At 41.5% G+C, this 18,512-nt stretch overlaps 1 protein-coding gene across 1 annotated transcript; it reads left to right on the forward strand.

Moving 5' to 3' along the window:
• Positions 1-3,439: 3,439 nt before the first annotated feature.
• LOC146505109 (transmembrane protein 121) lies at positions 3,440-17,407 on the forward strand. The gene is made up of 2 exons (XM_085183051.1): positions 3,440-4,949; positions 5,228-17,407. The coding sequence occupies exon 2, from the start codon at positions 5,429-5,431 to the stop codon at positions 6,377-6,379; it is 951 nt and encodes a 316-aa protein (XP_085039177.1). The 5' UTR covers positions 3,440-4,949; positions 5,228-5,428; the 3' UTR covers positions 6,380-17,407.
• Positions 17,408-18,512: the final 1,105 nt, after the last annotated feature.

The following is an 18,512-nucleotide window of genomic DNA, read 5'->3' on the forward strand; positions in this document are numbered from 1 at the left end:
TAATGAATTCTCTGTCTACTCTGCTTTGTCTCAGATTTGACCTGATGTCATGTCAAATAACGCAAAGATGCCAGCAAACGCTGCTGCATTTCCTCTGCCAGCCATTATATCATAGCTAGAGGTGCTGAAGTGACCTGTATCTGCTCCGGTATGGTTGTCTAGTGGACAGCGAGGGGGCAGGGGCCATTTGCTCTATCTCCCCCCTTCTGATTTAATCGCCCCACAGGGACCTGCTTAGGCTATCCACTTCATGATTCCCATTTGGTGGTTAGAACCCTGATGGGGGTGTTTAAGGCTTAACATTCCCATTTGTTTTCCTGTAGGTAATCGATGGCAGACTCAGGGTTACAGCTAATGTGATTTATGTGTCCTATTTCCATTGTTATGCTTCATGTACAAATTGTCTTCGGTGAAGTAAATTCCCCAATCTTCTCCCAGCTTGCTGACACTGAATACCGGCTGCCAAACCCAAACGATTAATCCATGTTTGTGTCCAGGTCCTTTTGTTTTTTTCCTCTTAAACAATCTGCAAATCATGACATGCTGTAACAGTGAAACTTGAGTCGGCCCTTATCACTCATCTTTATGTACAATGAGCTAAGATTTCAAAGATTTCACCCACACGTCTTGCAGAAACATCGCTTTAAGCCTCACGTTAATGGGAAGGTGTTTCTATTTGGATTCGGTGCAGAACAGCACAGTGAAATTAATCATACCCCACTCTTGACTCTTAAGTAAATCATCTGCAGTCGAAACACAAAGCAAATCTAATCAGCCTATTCATTCAGTGATGCATACCCTTGTAATTATGCCACTACCTGCAGCACTTAGGTGCACATTAATACCCTCCTTCAGTGTTGCTCTGGGGGAACATTGACGCAATTAGTATGAATTGTGTGAGAAAACGGCATACTGTGTTTAAATGTCGGACAATAAAATCTTAATCAAGTGGACGTATGTGCTGTATCTTTGTAATAACTTTGAGTAAAAACCTTGTAGATATTTTCTTCTTGCGAAAATATCCTAATGTCGCTCATCGACTGTCGGGGAATTAGGTGAGAGAGGGGTCCGCAAACAGTGACCACAAATGGGAAAGTAAAGAAAGTAAAGCTGCTTCTTGAGCTACGAATTGCAACCAGCCATAAGGAGAGTCTCCTCTTGAAAGCACATTTTCTTATAGCTCCATTGTTTAGAAAACACACTTTATGTGTTATTTAAGCTGAGTTCAAGGTACAATGTACAGCAGTGAATTCCTCCCATGATATCTCTTTTGACAAGATGAGAAAACACGTTTCTCAAGCTGCTGCACTCGGTTGTCAAGGGAACATTTCTGAAAAATGGAGTGTTATGCTCTGAGAAAGCATGCTCAAATATTTGCATAAAGCCAAATACCATGTTTAGAGACAAACAGATTGAACTGCAGGTCCAAAAGACGAGATGACGAGGCCCCTGCTGTAGCCGTTCCATTGCTTTTCTCTTTTTGTGTCTTCTGATAGTTGTTTGTCAATGCTGATGGTAGACAATATTATGGAGAATGTGACTGGGGGTTTATTGTCTGCTATCTGTTGTGTTAGCTGCCTGGAGCTGAACTGTGATGATTCAGTGTCCCTGTCCAAGAGCCAAGGACAGTCCTCTGCAAGAGGCTGAGCAGACTCTGATGGACGAAGGAGAGAGGGCACAGGAGGACAGAAGACTTCTGAAGCACTCTTGGCATCAAATATAGCATCTTGCTTATATAACAGTATAATTACATTAATCAAGACTGAGATCTTTGACAGCAGCTGACAGTAAAAAACAACAACAACAAAAAAAAAAACCCCAGCATAAACATGTGTGTAAATCAGCTTTCCATAAAAGAGACAGTGATGTGATTTGCTGACAGATTTAAAGATGACAATACATAAATGTTGAGCATTTATAACTGAAGATAGAGAGCAGATGTGACTCAGTCCGAGCCCAGGTTAACTGCCCTGTTTAATGGAGAAGTTATATAGACTTGGATTCCATTATATATATCACAAAAGGCATGTAAATGAAGATATAAATTATATATTAGTGGACGAGATGTGGGAGGAATAAGAAAGAGGAGAACACGCGGTGTATCAATCTCCATACTGATTCTAGGGGGAGTGAAACTATTAAGATCACAGGGCTGTTCCCGAGCGGTATAGGCAAACCGTCTACTGATTTACATTACAATTCAGGCGTTTAGCCGACACTGATACCCATGTGACTTTGAGTGAAAGAGTGTAGCAGGTGTAGCACCTACCGTAAGTGCCCTGCTCAAGGCAGTGTGTGTCTGCTGCCTGTTGTGGGGATCAGACTTGTGACCCAGCAACCATCTTTAATAATCAGTTAAATATGTTGCAGTAGCATTTCGTACCAGCTGGTATTAAACTGATGACTGCAATGTGTTTGATTGTGATTGTTAAAATGCATTAAAATGTTGTGGATGGAACATCAACTTTACAGTTTGCAAAGAAGAGTATAATTAATCATCATGGCCCAATTATGGTCGATAAATCCAGAGGAAATAGTCAATAAGAAATCTGCTGAAAGGCAAATGGCTGCTTCACTTGACTTCTTTTTCAGACCTCCATATGCTTCCATGATAAAGGCATGATAGAAGTTATAAACAGCCGTGATTGCAGGTGTCAGCTGATGCGCAGCTGGTAATTCTGTAACCATATCCATTTGAGTGCAAAAAAGAAAAAAAACAACAAATAAAAAAAAATCAGCATGATTGATTGCAATTATGTTTTGTTGTCATTCCAGAGTCGGATGAAAAGTGCAGCCACGGTTGCATAGAAGACCAATAGTTTTTGACTCTTCAATAACCGCAATTCATGAAGTGAGCAGTAAATGACTTCATACTGTACTAATGAAAGCAGTTTGGTTCCTCTGAGGGAGGATTATCCCTAATTGGCCCAGCTGGATAAACAGAGCTGGTGGTGTTAGCATACTGCATGGCAAAGCAAACACACCAACCTATTCCTACCTTTCTAAAAAAATTAACTTTCTTTTTTTTTTTTTTTTTTGCAAAGGTATTATCTCCACGCCCAGGCATTATTACATCTCAGGGGATAAAAATGTTTCCTTTGACATTTGGTCCCACCCAGCACATCTCCCGGTGTTCCTTGTTCCTCTCCTCAGTTCGTGTCATTCTTCCTCCTCGTCACTTTTCCCTCCCTTTCTTTTTCTCTACGTCTGTACCTCCCCACCTCTTCTCACCCCTCATCTCTTTGGGTTACTGGCCCTGTCTTAGTCTCCTGATTCAGTGCTCCATTGGCAGATCAATAAAAAGGCTCTCTGTCAAGAGAGGCGTTGAACCCCCCCCCCCCCCCCCCAATACCCCCATCTTCCTCTCTTCAATCCCCCTCCTACCCCCACCCTAACCTCCCCATGTCTCCCCAGATGACTGCAGACACACATCCTCCTGGGAAGCTGGCTTTCTACATCCCATACTGGAGAGCATCTCCCCCCCTCTCCTCTCCGGATCACTTTTCATCTCCATTCACCTCGAACTTGGGAGAGGTAGAACTGCACGGCGCCATAATGGGCTTTTTAAAGAAGACGGAGACCGGCGGCTTTTTCTGGGAGCCAAAACAGAAAACAGCCCGAGAAAATAGGATATCAGTGCAAGACACAATGTGAAAAGCAGAACGGGAAGTGAGAGAGGTAAAGAAAAAGAAAGGCAATGGAAAACAGGATGAGAGGAAGAGAGAGAAGTTGTGCATTCAGCTAAGCTGCAGAACGCTGGCTCCCTCCCCAACCCCTTTCCCACCCTGCTTTTCTCCACCCCCTGGAAAAGTGTTCTGTCTCTCTCTCTCTCTCTCGCTCTCTCTACCTCTTTTCTCTCTCCTCTCTGCAGCTGTGGTCTGCTGAGCGTCACCTCCACACAGCAAGTGCCTTTACTTGGGCAGAACAGGGAGAAGGAGCGTAGCTGTGAGAGAGACACACGGAGAGAAAGGGGGGAAAAAAATCTCAGGAGTGTGTCTCAACGCACCAGAGGAGCATCTCTCTGACTTCGGAGAGGGCTGACGAGCGCACAGAGACTGACGGGCAGAGACAAGCAGCGGCGTTGGAGTATAACAGTGCTGGTGGTGTTGGCAGAGCACGCCAAGTGGACACAGGGGAATCCACCGGCGCTGTTGATCCTGGTGTCCCTGGCAAGAAAGAAACAACAACAAAAAAAACTGCTTGAGAGGGAGACAGAAAGCGGTGCAGCAGCCAGGATCTCGCCAGGGGGGCAGCATTTTACAGCGACAACGAAGCGTGGAGACAGCTGAAACCTGCGCGCAGACACACTCTCTCGCATGCACACACACACATGCAAACAGTGAGTGTGAGCGAAAAGGTACGCTCGCGGTGCTTTCAAAAGAGCCACAAAAATCCTTCTTCTTGTGAAACGCACATACTTGCACAGGAAAACAACACAAAACCTTTCATCTTCTTCGGCCAGGGATGGTGGATGATGAAGGAGAAAACTTCTGGAGAGGAAATTGTCTTTGAAGCAGGACTTACTGCTGAGGTTTTGTATTTTTAATCAACTTTGTCACCACCACCCTGTTTTTTTCTTTTTGAAGTTGGGGCATTTTAAAGCCTCCGTCTAAGCACAACAACTAAACAACCTCTATTCTTAGAGGCAGAAATCGAGAGCTGTCTTTGTGACCATCAAGATATCTATTCCTGATTCGGTCTGATTGGTAAGTGGATTATGACGGCAGGATATGGGGATTTTTCTTTCACCTGAAGAAAGAAAGAAGGAAAGAGCGACAGAAACCTATCCATGATTGGTGGATTTATGGCTATCAGAGAAGGAGAGGATCCCTTGCCTTTTCTCCTCTCTTCTCCTGTGGATTACAGATGGGCTTTGTGATCTCCCAGTGCAGTCTCATGGATGATCGCTCGCTGCCAGTCATTAGGATAAAGTACAAAGAGGGACACAAGTGAGTATTCAGCTGGATTTTTATCTCTCCAGCTTAAGCTTGCATGAAAACAAGGGTGTCGAGAGTGAATCTGTAACGAGAGCACATCGCAGCAGCTTTTCTCTTTTAATAAGAGAAACTGCAACTCGCTGATTATGATGTTCCCTGAATAATTATCAGAGCGTAAAAAGGTAGGCACATCCTGAGATATTAATTCACAGACAAGTGAAGCTGTATGTTTACAGACCATTTACCAATTAACACAATTTACTAAATGAGGGGTGCTGTCTACCCGGCAGGTGGCTTGGGCACAGGCGGAGATTGATTGAAGTGATCTGTGTGAATCCTATTAATGCATCCTGGATTGTGGCCAAGAGAGAAGCAATGGAGGGGAACACCGCTGTCTAGCAACGCTATCTGATCTGCCTCTCACTGGACAACTGAGGACCCTCTGCACTCCCTCTTCAACGACACTCCTCCTCCTCTTCCTCTCAGACAGGATGGTACCCCCGCCTCCCACCAACAAACCCCACGTGTGCTTGTCCACCATTCTGATCATGAGCAGCATGGCGCTGATTGATGCCTACCTGGTGGAGCAGAATCACGGCCCCCGCAAGATCGGCATCTGCATCATGGTGATGGTGGGAGACATCTGCTTCTTAATTGTCTTGCGTTACGTGGCAGTGTGGGTGGGCGCCGAGGTGCGCACAGCGAAGCGCGGCTACGCCATGATTCTCTGGTTTCTTTACATCTTCGTGCTGGAGATCAAGGTCTACTTTGTGTATCAAAACTACAAAGCAGACAGGAAGAGCTTGGACGCTCTCGCGAGGAAAGCCTTGACCTTGCTGCTGTCTATTTGCATCCCAGTGCTGTTTGTGGTGCTGGTGGCTATCGACCACATGGAGTATGTTCGAGCCTTCAAGAAGCGCGAGGAGATCCGTAACCGCCTCTTCTGGGTGGTGGTGGACTTGCTGGACATACTGGACATCCAAGCCAACCTGTGGGAGCCACAAAAGAAAGGGCTTCCTCTGTGGGCCGAGGGCCTGATGTTCTTCTACTGCTACATCCTCCTGCTCGTGCTGCCCTGCGTGTCCTTGAGCGAGATCAGCATGCAGGGCATCAACATTGTCCCCCACAAGATGCTCCTGTACCCCATCCTCAGCCTTGTGACCATTAACATCATCACTCTGTTCATCCGCGGGGGGAACATGCTTTTGTACAGGGACGCCAGGGTATCTGGGATCCTAATAGGAAAGAACATCTTGGCCATCATCCTAAAGACCTGCAGCTTTGTGCAGTACAGGAGACAGTTGCAGAACGCTCCTCCCGCCTTCGGGGTCGAGCTGCAGAAAAACTCAGTGGCCCACGCTCGCCCTGCCCCCACCCCTCCTCAAGTGGTAATGCAGGACCAGACACCCCTCCCCGAGGTGACTACTTGCGAACACACATGACAAAACAGCGGGGCGAACCCTGGAAATGTCAATACAAGTGTATATGACCCTCAGGACGCTGGCAGGGCACAGTGTTCCACACCTTATAGGGCATGCGAACACTCATGTGAACACACGGGAGATCAACATCTCCTCTGATGCTTCATGGCACAGAGAACACTGCAGACACTTAGCGATGATAGAGCGTCGGATCCAAAGCTGTCATTGGTGCAAAATACAGTATTATTTGTGACTTTGTTCAAGCGTTTCCTCCAGTAAATCCAGTTACCTGTGTATTTTTTCTAATTGTACAACTGAAAGAAAAAAGAAAAACAACCTATTGCAACTATTGCAAGATTAGAGGAATATATTTTTGAATTGTGTGTGTTGCATTCTAATCTTAAATTTAAGGGTCTGTGTGGTGTGGTGTGCATTTTCTGTTCCTCGAATGTTTCTTGTAGTCGAGGTCTTCAACGTGTCCGATTTAGAGGGAGCAACCAATGAGAGAATCAAACAGTTAAAAGCTTTCTCTGGAAAGAAGTGTTTTTATATGTGATTCTTTGATAAAGTATTGTGTACAAGATAACGCTCTCCTGCGCTCTCACTGGCTGTAAAAGGGGTTTTTCATAAAGGCATTTGAAAGTTACTGGACCAATCGACTATATTTCACCTTTTAATTAAAATTCAGCAAATGTTCTTTAATTAACCTGGGATACAAAGAAAGACAGACAATGATTTTTTCCCCCCTTTTCTCACACTGGTTCAATCTACAATTAGAGGCTGCTTACCTGGCAAAGTGGTGCCTTTGCAGTGTCATTCATCTTGAGAGTGATCATACATTCCAGGGTGGCAATTTTGGGGGACATTTGAAATGAATTATCTGCACAGTTATGAACCGTTTTATCACAGCAGAAGGCTCACTGAGATGCAGTTAGCCACAGGATAAAGTACACAGCCGAGGGCCGGCACTGCAGATGGATAAATGATTCCCAAATAAGGAAGCCCGTTTAATATCCTCCTCAGGCAAACAGTAACTATCTGTGCTTGCGCTTCGTGGCGGCAGCAGTTCTAAGCACTGTCATTTTGTTACTCACACAAAAGACAAAATGGATACCTCGGTCCAGTGATGTGAATCCACGCGACAAGCCAAGAAAACATCATGTCTTCTAATATGATAAATCTCTTTCGGCCCTCAGCTCTCCGCCACCAGTTGAGTCAGAGCTGGAGCTTGTTTCCAATTTCAGTGATGGACACGCTTAAATATTTTTCTCAAATCTCAATATGAATGTCAAAGACAGAAAAAAATGCTGGGAATGACATATTTGCTGCAAAGAATATTTTTTACTGGGCCTTCGCTATCTATCCGAAACATAAAACTGAAGGTCAGGTGCTTTAATTTGATGCAGTGCACAAATGACACTGGCAGAGGTGCCACAAAAATGTGAACAATGTTTTTGCAAAAGGTTCCTGCTCTTGTTCTTTTTATTTTATTATTTTATTTTTTTTTGCATAATCTTTCTCACTGCGTGCATAATGTAAAAAGCACAATGATTATCGAAACCAGTGTTTTTTTTTTATCTATGCAAGGCTCAGTTACAGGAAGGTAGCAGCGTTTGGTGGCACAAAACAGGCTGTTGCATTAAGACTGCTGCAGCTAGCATTATTTTGTCAGTGTTGTTGGCTTGTAAAATTACAGCATCAGCAATTTGGACTATAATACACAATTGAATTGTATTGTTTTTGCAGAACTGATGCAATGAAAAGAAAGCATTCATCCTTTAAAATAGTATTTGTGATTTAAAACAATGATCAATTTTTTTTTCTGAAACTGGCAGCCTTACATCTCTCGTTGTATGGAGGACCACATAACAGCTGAAATGCCATTCTATTGGGTTCTACAAACAAAAGGAAAACTTTGCCATTTTTGCAAAAAAAACAAACAAACAAACCCAAAACAAATAGTTTGTTGTATAAATCAAAGCATGAAAATCCATATATTAAGGGGGGCCATTCTGTTCATTTCCAGCATATTTTCATCTTTTGACTCCAGTAGAGTAGCTTTGCATAAGTCACAGTATTGTGACTTATGCAAAGCTTCCCTTCCCTTCCCTTCCATTCCCTTTAGGACTACTTTCTTCTGACTCTCTGCCCTTTTCAAACAGATGTTTGGAGCAGCGGGTGGATGAGGAGATCCGCTCATCATACGCAGCCGAGAGAAGGAATAACTGCATTTTTACATACACTAATCTCCTTATTTGAAACTTATGATGTATTTATTTGAAATATAAACATTCGTCACTGCATGACATAAACTCACCAGCCAGTTAGTTAGGTACACCTGTTCAAGCTCTCCATCCATCCATCCATCCATTTTCTTCCACTTATCCAATTCAGGGTCACAGTTGGGCTGGAACCTATCCCAGCTATTTTAGAATGAGGGGTGGGGCACATATCGCAAATTTATCACAGGGCTATTACAGTTCTCATTAATGCAAATCTCTAATCAGGCAGTCACATGACAGCAACTCAGAAGATTCATGCATGTAGACATGAAGGTAAGGGAAAGTTCAAATTGAGCATCAGAATGGGAAAGAAAGGTAATTTAAGCAACTCTGAATATGGGATTGTTGTTGATACCAAACAAATGGACTGAATAAATGATAAATGGACTTATATAGTGCTGTTCTACTCCATTTAGTGCTAAAAGTTCTTTATACAAGATTTTCCATTCACCCAAGCACTTTTTTCTACATAAGCGCTTTCTATCTAACAATCGCACTCTGAAAGATGCATCAGAGAGCAACTTGGGGTTAGTGTGTTGCCCAAGGATATTTGGAATGCAGACTGGGAGCAGTCAGGGATTGAACCATCAGCCTTCTGATTAGTAGATAACCTCCTGAGCTGCAGCCACCCCTTAGTAGTTCAGGATTTTAGTATTTCAGAATCTGCTCATTCAATCGATATCTAGGTTTTATAGACAATGGCACGAAAAACAAAAAATATCCACTGAGAATAAATCCCTCAATGATGTCAGAGGAGAATGGTCACACTGCTTTGAGCGGATAGGAAAACAGCAGTATTTCAAATGAACCCTTCTGCATACCTTGTTACAAATAAAGCTATGCAGAAGCAGAAGGGCTACAGCAGCAGAAGACCACAGCAGGGGTCATTCGATATCTGCAGTAACTGTGTGATGCTATAATGTCAATATGGTCCAAAATCTCTGAAATGCCACCGTGAATCTATGCCACGAAGAAATAAGGCAGTTCTGAAGACAAAGGATGGTCCAACCCAGTACCACCAATGCGTATCCAACAAAGTGGCCAGTGAGTGTATATGTTACAGAAAATACAGTACTGTTCAAACATCTTGAGCCACCTTTTATTTCTTTATATTTTGCTTGCAAGGAGCCAGACAAAGTGCATTTGAGCAATAAGCTTCTATGAGCTTTCTGAAGGTTATTCAAACATTTTATTTGGACATTGGCTACATTTTATAAACCTATTGTCTCTCACCATTTTAGAGGTCTGTTAAGCTACTTAACACAGACCTATGACTCATTCAAGGATAAAAAGAAGACATCTAACTCGAGGAATGAACCAGTGTTGTGTCTACACGTAACAGAGAACTTAGCAGAGTTACTTGCAGCCTGTCACAAAAACAGATGATTTGCTTTTATTTCTTTAGTTGAATGTAATCTGAGAAATGCCAAAGATAACACAGTTTGACAGGCACAAAATACGCTGCCATGTTCTACAGTATGTTGACCCCTCTATAAAAAGAACTTGGTGACAGTGGGAAGGAAAAACTCCCTTTTAACAAGAAAAACCTCAGGCAGAACCAGGCTCAGGGAGGGGCAGCCATTCACTGCGATCAGTTGGGAGTGGTAGATGGCGAACTGTAGATGGATCCACTTACTGTGGACCCATCAGAAATGGTCTCAGTGAAAGGGTGGCTGTCAAGAAGCCATTCTTAAGAAAGAAAAACAGGGAGAAAAGACTGAAGTATGCCAAATTACACAAGAACTAGACTTGTCAGTGACAACAGGCCTTATGGAGTAATAAGTAATGACAGAACAAAAGGCAGCCAACATCCAAAGAAGAGGTTTGAATGTCCTTGCATGTCAAGAAGCCTGGAGAACTATTTCTGAAGACTACTTAAAGAAATGACACGAAAACTTGCCTAAGAGAGTTCAGGCTGTGTTGAAGAATAAAGGTTGTCAAACCAAATACTGACTTTAGAATTGTACCGTAAACAAAAAGCTTACCACTTATCTTGTCCAATTTTGAAAACACAGGCTACAAACACTGTGTACTTAATTAATTTCATTCTTCTTTTATGTAAAAACTAAAGAAAAATGTAAACGGAGAGAACGCATTCTGCAACTTCCATTCATCCTGCAGTACCAAGATTATTTCAGGACTCCTGCTTCCTAATGACAGAGGCACATGTTTCAAGGGTGAAAGACGAGTGCAATGCATAAAGAGCAGAGAAACTAGAGAGTTTAGGGCTCCATACCTGCACATGTGCGCACTCATTTGCATTATCCAGGTTCCAGTTCATGTGACCTGCGTGCCATTTGACTGTGTGAAGAAACAACTGAACACACTGTGCTGAGGAACGTTATGCAAATTAATGCTAAGATTCAAACTCAGGTCCTTCTTGCTGTGATGTGACACCTGAACATTTCTGACACCCAGCGAAGCACACTCTCCTTCCTTCCAAGTAAACTTCATGCACAGTCCAACTGCGGCATGTTTAACACGGTTATGCTTTGTTTCACAATAACAAGTGATTTTTAAAATTTATTTAAAATTATGCACATGGTGGGTTGCCATCAGTGCGACCAGATGATGTAGTACAGTCACACAGCAAAACCAGATGGCTGGAGAAGTGATAATGAGCTCATTTTGGCTTGCTCCAAAAGCTTTCACTTGCTTACAGCATGTAGAGTGTTAAATCAAACATAAATAGAATATCAGTATATCTATTCCTCTGCTATCACTATATAATTGCACATCTGGCAAATTACAAAAAGCTTTTATTCTTTTTTTTTTTAACTTCTTCTAATCATCTGCAAAGCACTTACTATTGTTTATGCCAGCCTAGGTTTATTATCTTAAAATGGTTTTAAAAGCATGAAGATTATCTACACCTTGAAAGCCCGGCTGTCCCTTTGGGCATTCACCCAACCCAATCAACCCCCACACACCACTGCGCATCACCCGTCCTGCACTGCCAGCTCCTGAATGAACGTTACATTCATCCAGATGACTGTGGGTTTTTTTTTTCTTGATTTGCTTTGCACTCTCAAATGTTAATAAACTGGAAAGGCTGCACCTCCACACTTACTACATTAACACTGACAAAGCAGCCCATGCCAAGCGAGCGAGCGGGGAAGACAAACAGCTGCAGTAAATTCACAGCATGACCTTCGTCAGTCTTGGATGGCGGGTAACAAATGTATTTTTCCATGGGATGCATGTTAGAGCACGAGGAGGGCAAAGCGGCGCAGAAAAAGAATGGTCACCGAGTATTGATTATGCTGCGCAGAGGGTAACTGATATTAGATTTAAAAAGGGCCACTTTCCCAAAACAAATAACGGGGATGTTATTTGGATACAGGAGATTTATTGCGGCGCTGCAATACCGTGTGTATTTAATGCTTCTCTGTGATGCTGCAACCAAACAGTGGTGCAGTCAGTTCACGTGATTACGGATGCTTTAATCTAAAATTTAGATGCTGTGCACATGAGCAAAGCAAAGAAAGGTCACAAAGTCTGCAGTCTGAACTCATCCCAGTCCCGCTAAACACATGTGCGCGCTCTGATTTTCCGAGCACGTGAACATTAGCTGTGAGCAACATCCTCAAACAGTTTTGCTGAAGAGTCGTAATTACCCGCTTTTCACTCGAAACACTCGTGCAACTTATCTTTTTCAGCACATTCAATCACCAGATTACAACCAGCGTAATTACAAAACAAATTCCTCACACATCCCCTCAGCCACGCATGCATGAATTTTACGAGGAAAGAGCCCAGGGCACGGTTGCTATTCGCAATGCCCCTGCAACGGGGAAGGTTTCGCTATCTTGTTCGTGCACAGTTCAGCGAGGATTAACAACAGCTGTGAAGTGTGAACCCAGCAGAGGATCAAGCCTGTGACTTGCAGCTACAGTATGATCTTTCTAATAATCAGGTCACTCTGCTGGACTGCCAGCAACTTTCAGTCGACCCAACAGGGAAGCCAGGTGTCGGAAATGAGAGCCAGTCGCTCCGGGCGCTGTGAAGTGCTGAATGTAAATGTGAATTATGAAGAGCTGTTTCAGTATTTTTCAACTTCTTGGCAGTTTTCGGATTTCAACCCAAGCGATTCGCCAAGTTTTTGCTAAGACGCTGTTGACATATGAAAGCTGTAGATGGTTTACAGCTCTCTGTGTTGCTAACAGAATATTTTTGATTTCTTTTCTAGGAATTAGTGATGATATATATCCATCCATATTGTTTTGCTGTGAGATATATTGGCCCTAGAAATGCCTGTTTACAATGCCAAGTGGTACTTGGCTTGTAAACTTAATGTTGATGTGACCTGTCCCTTTAAAGTAAATATTAAGCAATACACATATCTGTAATGGATTTCTTTATTCTGTAAACCAGTGTTTCCCAAACACAAATGATCAGTTGTGCCGTGGAAGATTATCTGGTTCCACCTGATTAGTACTAAGCGAGTAACGGGCAGAACAATTACATTCTTTTCCACTAGAGGGCATTACAACTACCTGCTCTAATTAAATGGGTTGCCAATTGCCAGTAGAACAGAAGAAGACGAAGAAGAAATGACATAATAGTCATGCTGTGAGACAGGCATAATAGCAATACATAAATATTTGAAAAGAAAAAGTAGTCAATCTGACCTGAGTCTTGGAGAAAATGCCGATCCAGATGAAGGCCCTGCCATGAGTAGTGGTCAGAAGAAAGCAAAAAAGGAATACTGGGAACAAACAAAGCCAATTCCGCTATAAGAGGTGAAATGATCAATATGCTTTTTGTGATAGTTTTGTTTGGTGGTGTGCCATGTGATTTTTTTTTTTTATGTTAAATATGTGCCATGGCTCCAAAAGGTTGGGAAACACTGCTGTAAACTACTGGAACACATTTATTGTTGACCTGCGCTTCAAAGGGAACATACAGTCTAAAAACACTGAAGTGGCTTTTTACTTCTTGTCCACGTTGGTTCTGGCAGGAAGCATATTGTCAGTTCCACCCCCTGCAGTTAGTAAAGCTTGCTCTGTCAATCATTTTGATAAGCTGTCTACCTTAAAACAGCATCCAGGCCAAGGCTGAGGAAAATGTTTCAAAAAGTCACCTCAGGCTTTAATGAAACAGATGGTGAGTGAGATGGCGAGGGCAGGTTTTAAGAGTAACAACAATGATTTACCTCAGTTGACCACTGATGTGACCACTCTGTGCTACATGGCCACAAAGCAGCCCACGGCAAATGGCTTTTAGCCCAAAGCGGACAGGGGTTTTTGTTCAGAGGGCTGTTTCTGGCACGAAGGTCAGCTGAGCTAGTTAGCATGTGATACATGTTGCCCAGCTGCATTTTAATTAAAGGAGTTTTCTCATATTTGCTATTATGTTCATCCTAATAAGGCCAATCAGCCACTGCATTTTTTTTCACAGCATGCAGCTGGAATGATAGCTGCAGTGAGGCAGTTATGACGGCACTTTCATTTTTGGTTGGGGGCAGTTCTCAGCTGGCTCCCGAAAGATTAAATGGAGCCTCGCAGAGAAGGTGGGATCTTACTTATAATGAAAGAACTGACGATTCGAAGTATGAACTAAAAATGTTAATGTGCTCAGTTAAGGTGAAGCTATTAGTAATAAAGGATGAGGTCTAAAGAACTGCAGTAAAAAGGGTTAAATCTTTTAGTCACATCGGATGTCGGTTTCGTGCATGTGGCCTGATTGAATAATAATAATGATGGATTGCATTTATATAGCGCTTTTCGAGACCATCAAAGCGCTTTACAATTCCACTATTCATTCACACACTGGTGGAGGCAAGCTACAGTTGTAGCCACAGCTGCCCTGGGGCAGACTGACAGAAGCAAGGCTGCCATATCGCACCATCAGCCACTCTGGCCATCACCAGTAGGCGGTAGGTGAAGTGTCTTGCCCAAGGACACAACGACCGAGACTGTCCGAGCTGAGGCTCGAACCGGCAACCTTCCAATTACAAGACAAACTGTCAACTCTTGAGCCACGATCGCCCTCATTGAATCATTAATACATTGTTATTTTGGGCATATGGAGACATTTTTATAAAGTGCTACTGTTGTTCATTCATGTCATTATAACACACTGTTTACTGATTTGTAAAGGCGCATAATGACAACTCATTAATGTAATAACAACGGCACTGTAGTTGATACCCACAGCACCTTTCAAAACAATGTTACATCGTGCTTTACAAAAGACTGTATCATCATCTACTGAGACATACTGGTGAGAAAACACCTAGTGTAAAACTAAAATATTCCTTCAAGGTGGAAGGAAAACTTAATTACACGCATAAACACACTGCATGAATCTAATAACTGTGCATTCATTTAAAAAACATCAACAAATCGTTTGCTGACAGATATATTTATTCATCCGGGATGTAGAGCAGCACCATGTCACAAAAAGGAGCATGTTTTTCACTGGAATCATACTCATTTAAACGTTTTTGAAAAGTTGATTTGCCATTTCACAGTAGGAAATACAACTTCAGTCCCCCCCAAAAAAAGTTGTCATGCTGTGTAATGTTAAATAAAAACCGAATGCAATCATTTGCAAATCATGTTTTATTCCCAATAGGACACAGATATTGTGTCAAATGAAAATTTATATCTCATTTAGAATTGGATTATGGCAAAAAAAATTCATTTCCATCCAGTTTATAAACATCTGTAAAGTGAAGAGACCAGATGCTGGGCTTCTGAGCCATTCTTGTCTGATAAAGGATTTTAGTTGCTCGAAAGTCCTGGATCTTCTTTCTCATATTTTTTGTGTCATGATGCTCATGAAAGGTCTGGACTGCTGGCAGGCCAGTTCAGCACCCAGACTCTTCTGCTGTGAAGCCTTGCTGTTGTAACAGACACAGTATGGGATTTAGCATTGTCCTGCTGAAACATGCAAGGCCTTCCTTGAAAAAGACCAGATGGATGGGGCATATGCTGTTCCAAAACCTGATTATATCTTTCAGTATTGATGGAGCCTTTTCAGATGTGCAGGCTGCAAATTCCATGGGCACTAATGCACCTCCTTACCATCAGACATGCAGGATTTCAAACTGAGCACTGGTAACAAGCCAAATGATCCCTCACCCTTCCAGTCCAGAGGACGCGGTGTCATGTCTTCAAAAAGATTTTGATTTGTCTTATCATAAAACAGTTTTCCACTTTGACTTAATCCATTTTAACTTTGCTTTTAGACCTCAATAGTGAACTAACCAACCTCATTTATGATTAACAGCATTTCCAAGATTATGATGCCAACATTGTGGACAGAGACATGGTCATTTTAAGAATCTAGTGTTTTAAGTTCTCAATAGCACACGTAAAATAGAAGTAAGATATACAAAAACCATAAAGAGCTTAAAAATGTCTACTTAAAATAAAAAAAGCAAACAAACAGGTGCTGCTCAAACTAATCTGTGTATGTGGATGACACGTTCTGTGCGCATTGTTCACAACCGTGTGATTACAGTATTAGGTGTTATAATCTTTAAAAAAACAAAAACAAACACAATTGCATTTAATTCCTTCTTTGCTATAATCTGATCTATATATCAACATATATTCCCAACATATATTTCATGTGGAAACAATGTCAAGATCCAGCCATCTACAATTAGGGAAATGACCTCAGGTTTTAATAATGTGCTTAGTGGGCTTAACATCTGTGATTTTTAATATTTTTAAGCAGAACATTACGGAAGAGGATTAGGGCCACTGGGGAAAAAAAGTGGGTACATCTCTCTCTCTCTTTTTCCTCCAGAATTCTGAGATTAAAGTCAGAATTCTGACTTTTTTCCTCAGAATTCTGACAAAAAAAGTCAGAATTATGAGACTAAAGTCAAAATTCTGACTTAAATCTCAGATTTCTGTCAGAATTTTGACTTTTATCTCAGAAGTCAGAATTCTGACTTTTTTAGTTTAGAGACGTACCCACCCCCCACCCCCCCAGTGGCCCTAATCCTCTTCCATAATGTTCTGCATAAAAATATTAAAAATTCTGAAATTCCAGAATTCTGGGGAAAAAGAAAGGGAGAAAGGCCTGCTCACTTTTGTTTTTTTTTCCAGTGGCCCTAATCCTCTTCCATAGAACATTCACATTAATAATTAATAATGTTATTATTAATATAATCTTGTCATTATGTTTTAGCCAACTCATAGAGCCAACATAATATTAATTAGCTAAATAGCTACAGCTGATTAAATTTGGACATTTAAAATGGTAAAAATACCCAGCATCAAGAAATCCTGTCTTTTAAATTGCAACAAACTGTGGAATTAGTGGTAATTCTGTCCCTGTCACTGTTATTTTGTGTGTGTGTGTACATCTCAAAGAGAGTGTAAAAAAATAGATATAGTCACTTGGATGCCACTCATTAGTTTTGAAGTATACATTTGAAAATTTTGGACTCATATTTCTATAAGGGTTGCATGGTAGGTTATCAGCGAAATGCTAGGAAGCTTAGTTAGCAAGCTGCATCTATTAGCAATACACTGCAATGCACAGACACGGACATCAGTTGATATGTTCTAAGTAACTAATAAAACTCCAGAATTTTACTTTAAAAACTGAAGCACTTCTTGGTTGGTCTGTACTGCCTTCATGTTATTTGTCATATAATTACAATAAAAACGCTCCAACGCACCAAGAGTGCACACAGAACCTGGCAGTGATGGGATTAGCAGTGAAGCAAAACAAATGTTCAAAAAGACAGGAATACAAATTCAGCTCACATAAAATAAAATGCAGGAATTTTGATGAAAAAAAATAGCTAACAGATCAGAAACACAAAGTTAACATGAACAAAACAGGTGATTAAAGTTAGTGTCATTTGCTGTTAGCTGAAGTCAAAGAGCGGCATCCCTATAAATCAGGGTGGGGGAACTCCAGGCCTCAAGGGCCGATGTCCTGCAGGTTTTAGATGTGTCCTTGATCCAACACACCTGATTTATATCACTAAATTACGTCGTCAACATGTCTTGAAGTTCTCCAATCATTTGATTCAGGTGTGTTGACCCAGGGTGAGCTCTAGAACCTGCAGGACATTGGCCCTTGAGGCTTGAAGTTCGCCACTCCTGCTATACATGCATGGCTTTGCACTAATTGCAGCTTGCAGTCACCAACTCATGAGTTTCCTTGTCTTTTCCAAACATTTTTTTTTAAAAATTATATAACTTATTTAGACACTTACCTTTGACATTTAAAAAGATAAGTTCCTGAATGTCTATATATTTGTATATATCTCATGCTGATTGGTCAGATCAGAATTTGAAAGTGTTTTAATGGCCAAACAGGTTCAAACATTTTCTAGCCCATAACTGTGTCTATATAACCAATACAATGACAATATGTAGTTTGTTAAAGACTTTGGACCAATATTATATAGTCATTTGTTGAGTAAAATATATTTCACACTATTAATACACAAGTTACTTTATAGGGTGTGGATAATTGATAGCTACACCCTTTTCACGTGTCTTTAGTTTGCTTGTACACTTACTATGATACTGGCAAAACCTGATATAATCACATAAACATAATAACACAGTAAAACATATTGCTAGATTTAGCACGGTCAATCCTTTTCAACAAACCATGTCTGATGTTTCTGCAACAACCCATGCAAAAATAATGTTGAAATGTATATGAATACAGTCATCACAGATTCATATTTGAAATGTCTGCCTAGTTTGCTAATTTGATTGTAGTGCTTCTACTAAATTAATCAAAACAGTGAACTTCTGTTTATTCAAAGAGGTACTATTCTGTAGAGGTGCTATTCATTGTGATATCCAATTTTAAACGAATGAGAGCTTCCATTATGTTTTCCATTATTCCATTGTTGTGCTTTGTTCTACCTTTGGTAAGAGATA

Source organism: Neolamprologus multifasciatus, chromosome 13 (genome assembly GCF_963576455.1).
Source record: "Neolamprologus multifasciatus chromosome 13, fNeoMul1.2, whole genome shotgun sequence".
NCBI classification, from domain to species: domain Eukaryota; kingdom Metazoa; phylum Chordata; class Actinopteri; order Cichliformes; family Cichlidae; genus Neolamprologus; species Neolamprologus multifasciatus.

Bases quoted from the DNA above. Each gene is read 5' to 3' on its own strand.
- LOC146505109 (XM_085183051.1), top strand. From the start codon at position 5,429: ATGGTACCCCCGCCTCCCACCAACAAACCCCACGTGTGCTTGTCCACC.